Raw genomic sequence first — 12,940 nt, 5'->3', positions numbered from 1 at the left:
AAGAGAAAAAAGAGAAAGAGAAAGAAAGAGATAGCGCTCTACAGCCAAAGAAGTACTTTTGAAGTGTAGTCGCTGTTGTAATCTAGGAGATGTGGTAGCCAATTTGTGCACAGCAAGTTCCCACAAAAAGCAACGTGATGATGACCAAATAATCTGTTTTAGTGATGTTGGTTGAGGGATAAATATTGGCCAAAACATTGGGGAACTCCTCTTTGAAATAGTGCCATGGGATCTTTTACATCCACCTGAGAGGGCAGACAGGGCCTTGGTTTAATGTCTAATCCAAAGGACGGCATCTCCGTGCTGTACTGGAATATCAGCCTAGATTTTGTGCTTAAGTCTCTTGAGTGGGACTTGAACCCATAACCTTCTGACTTAGAGGTGAGAGTACTATCACAGAACCACTGCTCCAAGGTGTTGTCATGGCAGTAATTTATTTTTGTCTACAAGCAAGTTAGAAACTGGAACTAAAGGATTACAATTACAAAGAATGTACAACACAGAAACAGGCCATTCGGCCCAACAAGTCTATGCCGGTGTTTATGCTTCACATCAGCCTCCTCCCACCCTTCATCTAACTCTATCAACATATCCTTCTATTCCCTTCTCCCTCATGTGTTTAACTAGCTTCCCCTATGCTCGTCACCTCAACTACACCTTGTGGTAGCGAGTTCTACTTTCTTACCACTCTCTGGATGAAGAGGTTTCTCCTGAATTCTCTATTGGATTTATTAGTATCTATCTTATCTTTATGGCCCCTAGTTCTGGTCTCCCCCACAACTGGAAACATCTACATCTACTCTATCAAACCCTTTCATAATCTTAAAGATCTCTATTAGGTCATCCCTCAGTCTTCTCTTTTCTAGAGAAAAGAGTCCCAGCCTATTCAATCTTTTCTGATACATATAACCTTTCTTTTCTGGTATCATTCTAGTAAATCTTTTTTGCACCTTCTCCAGTGCCTCTAAATCCTTTTTATAGTGTGGAAACCAGAACTGCTCACAGTATTCCAAGTGTGGTCTAACCAAAGACATTCTAATCAGACTGACATCGTCGTGTCACAGGTAAAATCGAAAAACTCTATGATTCTAATGGTTAGAAAGACGGTGCTGAGAGCCTGTGAGCTTTGCATCTTGACCCATTTCACTTGCTCTCACTGTTGTGCATTGTGCTGATCCAGAGTCCAGGACAATTGCCCCCTCTTGGGATAAACAGTCTTATGACGTTCCTTCCTTCTTAGTAAATTTAATTCTAAACGGCTTCTAACTGACATCTTTGTATCAGATATGTATCCATAGTAACAGGAAAACATTCTGTGATGCAACAATCTGTGTTCGAAAAGTGTTCTAAACAGTAACTCGTCATTGAGACATTTAATCCTCAAAATGTTTACGCAATCAAATGCTGATAATCGCCAGTGCATCGTAGACCTAAAAGTGTCTGCATATTTGTAAATGATGTCCTGATTGCAACGGACCATTCAGACTGTGATGGCCTTTTAACAATAGCATCTGTTTCTCTTTATGATTGGATAGTTTTGATTGCAAACATTACCAAAATTTGGCGGGCTAACAGCGTTGAGTGCAAGTCTCTGCTGCTGCGCTGTGAATGAGCACATCGTGGGGCATGGACACAACGCATGATGCCACTGGCGATGTAGCGGACAATCCGAAAGACTGGATTGACGTGCTAGGTACGTGTAATAAATGGTGCAGTTACTAGTAATATAACAGGTACAGAGGTCATACTTGAGATAAAGTGATGCGAATAATTCACTATTGCAGGGAATGGGCTGCTGAAGAAGAAGATTCTAAAGTGTGGCAATGTTAAGCTCGAGAGGCCAGGAAATGGGCAGAATGTGAAAATCTGGATGAAGATAATGCATGAAAATGGAGATGTCATTCTGGGCCGGCAGAGGCTCTCGTTCATCATAAATGGAAGGGATGTCATTAAGGTGGGTGAACAGAACACCAGTGTCACAAACAGTGTGCCACCTCACTAAAGTAGTAACCCCTTTAGCATTAGAAGTCTCAGCTGTGTTTGTCACACCTGTGCATACTGCAGCTCTGTATAATCACACCTACACATCTGGGTAGGATTCATGCATGTGTATAATTTGCATCTGTGTAGAGTTTGCAATTGGGCATAATTCAAATCTGTGCATTTTAAACATGTGTCCAATTCACATTTGTGTAAAATTTACATCTGTGCATAATTACACCACGAGAGTTTAAACTTGCATGTAATTCACATCCATATTTCATACTCATCTATAATTCACACTTGTGTATAATTCAGATGTCTGCAACTCACAGCTATGCACATTACACAGCATTTTATAATTCATATCTGCCTTTAATTGACACCCGTGTATCCTTACACCCTGCTACAATTCACCTATACCTTACACTGCCTGTCTATAATTGACATCTGTGTAAAATTCAAATCTGCCTATAATAGATTTGTGCATGATTCACATTCATATATAATTTAAACCTGTGAATAATTCACAATTGGGTATAATCCACAGCTGTCTGTAATTCACACCCGTGACAGTAATCCTATAGCCTGTGTATTACGTCGAACTGCATAGAAATTACAATATAATTCACAGGTGTGTATATTTCACATCTTGTGTACTTTTTCAGTTATTCCCCTCCTATTCAATTAGTGTTTTTCACTCAGTTCTGCAGTCAGTTTAACTCAATCCCACGAAAGTTCATCTCAAATATTTTCACATTGATGCCTGGTCTTTAATTAAGTCTTGACCATCATTGTTCACCTTAATTAGTTTTCTGTATAAGGATGTGAAATCACAATGGCTTTTTCCACTGCCTCTTCTGGCTCGTGCTTCTGTTCCACTGCTATTCTTCCTTTATCCCTTCCTTTCTGTTGCCTCTCCATTTACATTCTGCATATTGTTGTACTGGTTAATCTCCTGTAGCATTGATCACAATAATTTGGTGTATATGATCATTTATAATGACAGGAGCGTGATAGCATGTACAGTATATATTATACGACTTGCTATGGGTCAGCTGTGTGAAAACATATGTATCTCTTTAAATCCGTAAGGTTTCAATGTTGTAATATCCCATGGTCAATTGGAGGCTAATTGTTCTTGGGGGAATCCTGAGGTAAATTGGATGTTTTCTGATGCTGGAGAGGTTTCCCTGTAGACTGGCTTTCTTTCCTTTTATTAATACTTTTTTGAAAGTGTAACACAGCAATTTGCATATTTCACACACAATAAAATCAACATTCTCACAAATATGGGCCTTGAATTTCCTTGGGGAAAGAGGCAACTGTCAGCGTTCAGCCAGGAGTGCAGTGTATGTTCATGCAGGACCCAGATATGCCAGGTCCCCACCCAGGCAACCAATTCCCAATGAGGCCTGGGTGAGCGCAACATCTGTCTGCCCCAAACGTGGCCCATGATGTCACAGGCAGCGCAGCCGAGGGGAGGCATTTCCCACGCTGGGAATTTCCTCAGCCCCTCATCTGGCATCAACCTGGTGTACAGATCACTGAACAAGTGGGAGTGGGACCCACCAGGGTCTCCAGGCTAGGGTCATGGCCTGGAAGACCCTGAAAATTTTTGTTGCCGGTGGTTGGATTAGCTCCCCAGCCAGCTTCCTACAACACATTTCCCACCCTCACCCCCCTGCAGTGGGTGTCAAAGATGCGGCTATTTTGACACGGGCACCTGCCAACTTTATTATAATTATCTGACCCCAGATACTGCACCTGGTCAGAAGTATAGGTAAGTAGCGTCTTTTTACTACACTTATGTCAGTGGAGCAAGGCCAAGGACTTTCAACCCCATGGTCTTCATGTATAACACAATCTGATTACACAGGAACATAGCAAAATAGGAATTCCTAAATGAAAAAAGACCAAGGTCCATCTAGTTCACCTTCTACCATCCTGGCAGTCGCATAATACAACGATAATGGAGTTGTTGACTATCATAGCAATCAATCTCTATCAATTAGTCTACATCAGACCCAGACATGACATAAGGAAAACTCTAATGGTGGAGAGCTTTGGGAATCTTAGGTCCAAAATATCTGCTCCTCCCAAGCATGCTACACTTGACCACATGTCATGTCTCAAATTACTCATATATTGTATCCCAAAATATTGTTTGCTGAAAGAAATACCTAACTTGCCTATAAATGAATCAATATTAACTGCTTCCACCATTTCCTGAGGGAGTCTATTCCATAGATTGACCACTGTTAAATTATCTTAGCATACAAAAATTTATAAATCAGAGAAGTATTACATGACTGATTTAACACAATCACACTTACAATTTTCCTTCCCTCTCCAAGGCTCTGGAAATCTGTGTGCCCCTTATGTACATACATGAAACAGCACTGATTCTCACTGACTCCAAATTCTGTTCTGGGAGAGCAGCCAGGTAAGACTTTACATGAATTTCCTTTATTAGTTAATCAACTAACAACTGTTACAGAATTACATGTGGCTGAAAGTCAGTTACAAGGCTGTGGATTCAAATGAAATCACAAGCATGAAGGTGAAACTCGACTGGATTATGGATGTAGCCTGAACCGTGAGATTAAATTCCTTTGTATTTGTGGACTACTATTTACGGTTACTTTGAATGCTAGTAGATCTCCTGTGGCATTGTTCAGGGTATAGAACATGGTTGTGATGATGAGCTCCTAACCTGGCCAGTTTCTTTAAGATCTCTGCTCTTTGATAGGCAAATCCCAGAATTAGAGCTACTTTTAAACTGCTAAGATCAGAGGACACTTGTAACTGCTTGTAAGTTTCAGGCTCCAGGTGACTGACTGACTTGCTTTCACCTTTTTAAAGATTGATTTCCATCTGTAACTGAGCAGTTAGCATGTGACATCTGGAGTGTTACAGATGCAAGATTTTTAGGTTAATTGATCTCTTACGGCTGAAAGACAAAAGAGGAAATTGTGTGTGTGTCTCTCTCTTATAACTCTATCTTTGATTGCCTCACAATCTAATTCTTTTTACCTTCCTTTCCCTGTCTTTCTGCTTGTCCGTCTGAAACATCCTCTTTTCTCAAGAGAAGGTACAGAGAAGGGTAATCAAAATGATATCCAGTCTTAAGGCTTTTAGTTACCAGTATAGGCTCAGAGAGTTGAGGCTATTTTCGCTGGAGAAATGTAGGCTTAGGTGAGACAGGACTGAGGTCTTTTTAAAAGTATGAAAGGATTAGATCTGTCCAGTTAGATACATTATTTGAGATGCAAGAACTATAGATAAGTAGAAATAGTTAGGTTACATGTTAGGAAGTATTTCTTTTCACAGAGTCATCACACCCTGGTAAAAGTTGTATTTCAAGCAGCAACAATCACTAATCCATTATTCACAAATCTTTGTAATTCACACAAATGCATTCACATTCATCAAGAATCAATATGATTGTCCAAGCAACCAGGATCGACCAAACCTCAAATCAATCTTCAAACTAAAGGGCTTTTGTTTTGCTTTACGGGATATTTTCACTACAGGAAGTTAAGTTTCTCCTGATTTAATTATCAGACTTTCAGACCTGGATAAGCACTTCAGATCCTGAGAAATAATCACCTTCATGAACAGATTGAGTGGCCTGTTGTAAAAATCGGAATACATCCCTATGTTCATGTGATTTGGTGCTATGTGTTGATGTGCAGAATATGTGAAAATGTAATACAACCCCAAGTGTCAGGTGACCAATTTAATTTACTTGTCATTACAAAACGTCACCTGTCTGGAATTGACTGAATCAGTAATGGTTAACACTGTGAAATAAATCTAAATGATCAGTATGAATTTATCTTAGAAAGCAGTTTTAAATGAATAGAGATTAAAAAGAACCAAAGTTCAATTTGACATATCAACTGTACTTTTGCATATTAATTTAGTACTAGAAAGCCTGTTTAAATGAATGGCTCAAAATTTCTCTTATTGTAAGTTACATTTGTGTGACTCACTTCCACAGGGTATTATTTGAAATTCCCAGCTCCCCTGGGTTATTTTCCCCCACTTTGGTTTTCTCTGCTCTGCTCAACTGCTGGCTCTGACCTCACTCAGTTTTCTTACACACTTCACTTCCTGCTCTTTCAGGCTGAGTACGGTGATGTAGTGGTGATATAGTAATCCAGAGGCCTGGAATAATAATCCAGAGAACGTGAGTTCACATCCCACCATGGCAGGTTGAGAATTTGAATTCAGTTTTTTAAAAATCTGGAAGTAAAAAGCTGGTATCAGTAAAAGTGACCATGAAGCTGCAGATTGTTGTAAAAACCTAACTGGTTCATTTAATGTCCTGTAGGGAAGGAAATCTGCCATCTTGACCTGGTCTGGCCTATATGTGACTCCAGTCCCACATCAACGTGGTTGACTCTTAACTGAAAAGTGGCCTAGAAAACCTCTCAGTTGTATCAAACTACAACCAGTCGTTCAAGAAGAAGGCCAACCTTCTCATGGCAACTAAGGATGGGCAATAAGTGGGGGCCTTGCCAGCTCCGCCCAAATCCCAAGAATAAATATTATATTTTTGAAAAGGACCAGTGCAGCCACCCTAATCAGTCCAGTCTGCATTGCAACAGCCATCCAAAAGGGAAAGAAATATAGACGTATGAGTGAAACCCGTACACCGACTATGTAGTTACTTTGTCTCCTTTTTACTCTTAATAGTTAGATGAGAAATTTAAATAAGTGTCTTACTGCCACAAACATTTCTGGTACAGGTATGTTCTAATGCACACCTACCAGGGGTGTTATTAGCCAGGTCCTTGCCCCTCCCTATCTCAGTAGCCTCCTCCAGCCCTACAACTCTCCGAGATCTTTGCGCTCCTCCATTTCTTGCCTCTTGCGCATCCCCAATTTTCATTGCTCCACTATTGGCGGCCGTGCCTTCAGCTGCCTAGGCCCTAAGCTCTGGAATTTCCTCCCTAAACCTCTCCACCTTTTTACCCCCTCTCCTCCTATAAGACGGTCCTTAAAACCTATCTCTTTGACCAAGCTTTTGGTCTCCTGTCCTAATATCTCCTTACGTGGGTCAGTGCCAAATTTTGTTTGGTAACGCTCCTGTGAAACACCTTGGGACATTTTGCTACGTTAAAGGCGCTATACAAATGCAAGTTGCTGTTATAATCTCAATGAGAGCATCTGCATGTGTTTTGTAATGGTAGTTCCCTGCCCCTTTGCATCCATTTACTGACAACACCGAAACAGGAGAGGATCCTTTCCCCCCTTGAAGAAGCTATCTAGTTTCATTTGAATTCAGATCGTTCCATTCAGATTGATAAATGCAAAGCTTGAGTTCACTGGATTCTTTACCTCCTCCTTGCTTGCAGATCTCTAACACTGAAGAATTTAGAGAGACTGGGACATGGCACTCGGTCCATCTGGCTCACACCAATTGGGGAGTCTATTTTCTGGTGTTGTCGTCTTTCATTTTCTAACGATGCTTTTCCACCTTCACTCTCTCTTGGTTACTTTCTATTACTGTGTTTTGTGCTGTAAAACTTAGACACATTTTGTATAGAACTCTCTTGTGTGGCTCGGTGTCAAATATTGTCTGATAACGCTCCTGTGAAGCGCATTTTTATAGCTCCTTTACTACGTTAAAGGCGCTATAAAAATGCAGTTGTTGTTCTTTTTGTTGTGGTTCTGCTCCTGTGTGAGTGTGTGGTGGCTGTATTGGCCTTTTTATAGCCACAATATCAAAATAAAGCAAGATTCAGTAGCCCGAAACTGCACGTTACATATCACTACAGGGAAACCGTTTCCAGTCATGTCCTTAATTGCTTTGCAGTGAAGCATCAGAAGTGAAACCAGGATCCAGACTCCTCCTAGAGGTGCAGCTCCTGTCAGTCAGTGGAACTCGTCTGGAGGTGAAGCCCAAGGCTGAGCAGCTGAAAATAATCAGGAATGAGCGGGAGAAAGGCAACCGCTATTTCCAGAGTAAGAATTATAAGGTGGCGATCCTTTGTTACACTTGTGCTTTGACAATCATAGATGCAAACACCAAAGGTATTGAATCATTTTTCTTGAAGTAATGATATTTCCTGTTAGAACTGTATTCATAATATGCAATGTTAAGGGAAATCTTTCAAATTACTCCTGTTAATGGCATTAGCATTACTGTCATGAGCCCACGAGCACACATAATCTAAACACCGCCTTCAATTATTTATATTCTTCCATACCCATTCACTTTTCAATCTTGGCTCAGTGGTAGCACTCTCACCTCTGACTCAGAAGGTTGTGGGTTCAAGTCCCACTCCAGAGACTTAAGTACATAATCTAGGCTGACACTTCAGTACAATACTGAGGGAGTGCTGCACTGTTGGAGGTGCTGTTGTTTGGATGAGATGTTAAATCAAGGCCCTGCCTGCACTATCTGGTGGACGTAAAAGATCCCATGGCATTATTCGATGAAGAGCAGAGGTGTTCTCCCTGGTTTCCTGGCCAATATTTATCTTATCCCTGAATCAACATAACTAAAAAAACCAGATTATCTGGTCACTATCTCATTGCTATTTGTGGGATCTTGCTGTGTGCAAATTGGCTGCCGCATCTCCTACATTGCAACGGTGACTACACTGCCAAAGTACTTCATTGGCTGTAAAGCGCTTTGGGACGTCCTGAGGTCGTGAAAGGCGCTATATAAATGCAAGTTCTTTCTTTCACCTGCAACTACATACAGAGCCACAACCCGAAGACATCCAACCACAGGCCCCACCTACTCCAATGCACAAATAACTTTAGATGTATTGAGGCTACACTGGTGTACAACTAAGCAGTGTTAAAAATGTTGCAGTGCATTGCAGTTATCCTGTCCATCAGCAAAACCCCTTACTTCTTTATCTGCAACATCATCACCTCTGCCCCACTGCTGCTGAAATCATTACACATGCCATTGGCACCTCCAGACTCAATGGGGGGAATTTTAACCCTGAGAAACGGGTGGGAGTAGTTAAAATAATTGATTTTTGGAGCGTGACCGCAACCTGGCTCCACTGTCAGGTGTAACAGAGGCACGTTTGGATGCGTGCGAGTAACCCACTTGCCAGAGATGGAACCTTAATTATTTCAGGAGGATGGGTAGTTAACGAGCAATTAACATGATTATGAGACTTGAAGTAGGTGTTTTTAAATTGAATTTAGGACACCTTTGAATTTAATGCCTCCAGCGTGGGTTTCCTGGAAACACAGCAGGTAAAACGAGGCAAGAAGGGCTGGATCAATGAGGTAAGTGCCTTTATTGCACTGATTGTGGGCCAGGAGGAGCAGGAGTTCTTCCCCAGGACTGACCTAGCTTACCTGCCGTGATCAGACACCAGTGATCAGCCAACGCCCCCCAACCCCCGGCCGTGATTGGCCGACTCCCCCCTCCTGCAATCACCTCCCGACCCCCGATCTCCTCCCCGGCTCCCCCCTCCCCCGATGTCATCCACGGCCCCCCCCCCCCCCCCACAACCGATGTCCTCCACGGCCCACAATCTCTCGCTCCATCCCTCCTCTTCGATCCCCGGCTGCGGCCTGCTACCGCAGGCCTTCCCACCCGTCAACCAGGCAGTCTCTCAATCTGGCTGGCTGCAGGCGGGAAACCGATTTGAAAAATTTAAAACGTGTCCTACTGTTAAATTCGGTTGGATCTGTGGGAAACTTCCGGGTTTCCCATCCGCAAAACCGCCACTACCCGCTCGCTTCCCAACTCCAAGTTAAAATCCAGGCCAATTACTTTAACGCTCTCCTTATGGACCTCCTACCCTTACGGACCTCCTATCCTCCACCTTCAGTAAACTCCAAATTGTCCATAGCTTTGCTGCACATATCCTGTCCTGTATAAAGTCTCATGTGCCTATCATCCTCATCCTCACCGACCTTACACTGGCTCTTCATTCCCCAACACATGAAATTCAAAAATTCTTGTCCTCCTCTATAAATCCCTCCATGGCTTTGCCCCATCCTCTCTCTGCAGTCTCCTCCATCCCCATATTCCTTTCCAAATCCTCCCGGCCTTTTTCTCCTGTGCATCCCCCCCCCTTTCTTGAACCCATGACTGGTGACATAGCCTTGAGCCACCTCAATGTTACTCCTTTGAATTCCCTCCCTAAACTTCTCCACCTCTGTGCCTCTCTCTCAACCTTTAAAAACCTCTTCGGAACCCATTTCTTCAACTTAGCTTTAGACCACCTTTCCTATTCTCTTCCTTCCCGGTTCATTGTTAGTTTACATTATGCCTACTTGTGAAGTGCCTTGAGGGTTTTATTATGTTAAAGGTGCTTTGTAAATGTGAGTCATTGTTGTTACTGCTCCACAATCCACTGTGATGGAGGCATAATCTCTCAATGCCTTTCAAGCCCAAACTTTGATTTGAAGTCTAACAGTACTTGCACCGAGACCCGAGAAGCCCACTGTGAAGGAAATGTAATATTTGTACAATAACGCAATCTAGCATCTGCCTGTGGTACTTGCAAGTATATTCCATTACCTTGTGTAGCTGGCTGGCATTGAGGATTTGCAAAGCTGAAGGAGCAGATGAATGATGTAATTTGAGTAGCTGCCCAACATTAGCCTGTGTTCTCCAACTTTCAGGCCATCGTTGTCAAGAACGAGGAGGTCCACAAAGACGATTAGACCCAAACAAAGGTCTACTCTTGAGTTCAGGTTAACATGAGAGTTTTCAATCCAGGCTTATGTTGTGGGATTTGTTCTAGGTTGGTGTGATTGCTGGCTGTGCGCCAGCACGCTGTGCTGAAACACTCATTTATTGCTACATTATTGTTCCAGATGTCCTCAACCACGAAGATGAGAAAAGTCTTCTTGAAGAGAAAGTGAAATGTTACAGTAATATCTCAGCCTGCCACTTGAATACGGGAAACTTAGAGGAGGCTTTTTCCTGTTGCGATATTGTCTTGCAGCATCAGCCTCAGCACTGCAAGGCATTGTTCAGGAAGGGCAAGGTAGGCCTGCACTTTATATTAAATTAGTTATAGAGATCTGATTACTCATTGATTAAAAGTTTCTGTCTTTGACTCCTAATAGACATAGGTGAAATGTGCTTTTTGTGAAGGTAAACCAAGGGAAAAGGGTTACAAATTGGACGTAGCCACAGTTTGGCACTAATGAACTAACCATATGCACCATTGACTGCAACAGTGCGATCTGTTCGTGAAACAGTAGAGAGATGTTGGAACTAAAGCATTGGAAAGTGGTTGACAACGTTCACACTGGCATGGTGGTTAGTTAGGCTTTGTCCTGATGTGGATACAGGTCGATCCCCTACACTGTGGCAGGCCTCCAAAGTCTTCTACAGCAAAACTCTGCCATCTCCTCCACGCCACCCCCCGGCAGAGGCTGGGGAGCCTGCCTCCTGTATTCAACTGAGCTGAAGCCGGAAGGTCGGCGGGGGTCAGTGTACAACTTAGTGGCGGACGATAATCAGCCCTGCTGAACCTTAACCCTAATCAAAGAGGACCAGAAAGTTCAAATCCATTTTCCCATTAATTTGCATACATCTCAAGCTGCTGACACAAACAGATCTTGGTGTTCTGATTTAAAGATTTATCCATCATTGAGCCTAAAACAGCCATTTCCAAATTTTCAGACCCACAAAATTCAAATAGGACATACCAGTAAATAAGAAAAATAAGTGCAAATGGGTCTGAGTAGCCTGAGTTTTGAGGGTTATGTGGGCCAAGTGTGACCCCAGGAACGTAGGATAGATACCAGGGGCACACGCAGCAAAATGCGCCCAGAAAGCGCTGGACACTGCATCGGTTTTGCCGCGGTAAAGTTAAGCTCAAGTTTCCATGCAAACTCATTAGCATAAGCCCAAACGTAAAATCTCCCATGAATCAGCACAATCAAGCTGTGTAATCGAACGTAATCGATTCGTGACTGGAACAGGGCATTCTCCAGGACCACAAAGAGGAGTGGGATTGCCAGGAAATGAGTCATTCTTCAATTGACTGATTTAATGCTCTTGGTTTTACTTTTTAATTGGTTTCAATTGACTGCTTTGATCTGCCCTTGTTGCATAAGACATGTGACCAGCAATCAATTGAAGCCACATAGGTGTGTCCTGCTCTGCTGTAATTGACTGAATTTAGATTAATTCAAACTGAATTTAAAGTAATTTAAAGTAATTGCAGTTCGTGCCTGCATGCAGCAAGACCTGGACAACATCCATGCTTGGGCTGATAGTGGCAAGTAACATTCACGCCAGACAAGTGCCAGGCAATGACCATCTCCAACAAGAGAGAGTCTAACCACCTCCCCTTGACATTCAACGGCATTACCATCGCCGAATCCCCAACCATTGGGGTCACCATTGACCAGAAACTTAACTGGACCTGCCATATGAATTTTTTTTTTTTCAAAAAATATACTTTATTCATAAAATTTGCAGCAGTACATACAAACAGTTGTCATATCACTTTCCAAACGTACACAATACAGATTATACAATTTGCAGGTTACGTTAAGTGCAGTACAATGAACACATTGGACATCATTGCAGTTCATGACACTCTAGGGTGTCTCATTGCATCATACTCAACACAGATTATTGCTTACAGATTCATTTTTGGTCCATTTCAGATTCATTACAGGTACATTACAGCAATTTGAATTTTACATTCTGCCTGAGGGGGTTTTTCCCTGATTACAGCCCCTCGGTTTACAATGGCGGGAAGGCTCTAAACGGTTGCCTTTCCCCACAGGGCCTTTGCGGCGGCCGCACCCATCCTCAGTGCATCCCTCAGCACGTAGTCCTGGACCTTGGAATGTGCCAGTCTGCAACACTCGGTCGAGGACAGCTCCTTGTGCTGGAAGACCAGCAAGTTTCGGGCAGACCAAAGGGTGTCTTTCACCGAGTTGATGGTCTTCCAGCAGCAGCTGATGTCCGTCTCAGTGTGCGTCCCCGGGAACAGCCCGT

The 12,940-nt window shown here is 42.7% G+C and overlaps 1 protein-coding gene across 1 annotated transcript in view; it reads left to right on the top strand.

Moving 5' to 3' along the window:
- Positions 1–1,557: 1,557 nt before the first annotated feature.
- Positions 1,558–12,940, top strand: part of LOC137342430 (peptidyl-prolyl cis-trans isomerase FKBP8-like) — a 36,288-nt gene continuing 24,905 nt past the window's right edge. The window contains exons 1-6 of the mRNA XM_068006351.1: positions 1,558–1,693; positions 1,785–1,954; positions 4,338–4,426; positions 7,808–8,047; positions 9,189–9,246; positions 10,719–10,964. Of these exons, the coding sequence (XP_067862452.1) occupies positions 1,609–1,693; positions 1,785–1,954; positions 4,338–4,426; positions 7,808–8,047; positions 9,189–9,246; positions 10,719–10,964 (888 nt within the window). The 5' untranslated portion in view covers positions 1,558–1,608. The remainder of the gene's footprint in view (positions 1,694–1,784; positions 1,955–4,337; positions 4,427–7,807; positions 8,048–9,188; positions 9,247–10,718; positions 10,965–12,940) is intronic.

The sequence above is a fragment of the Heptranchias perlo genome, chromosome 25 (genome assembly GCF_035084215.1).
Source record: "Heptranchias perlo isolate sHepPer1 chromosome 25, sHepPer1.hap1, whole genome shotgun sequence".
In the NCBI taxonomy this organism is placed as follows: Eukaryota; Metazoa; Chordata; class Chondrichthyes; order Hexanchiformes; family Hexanchidae; genus Heptranchias; species Heptranchias perlo.
Note: the sequence above shows the minus strand (reverse complement) of the source record. Positions and strands in the feature narration are given on the sequence as shown.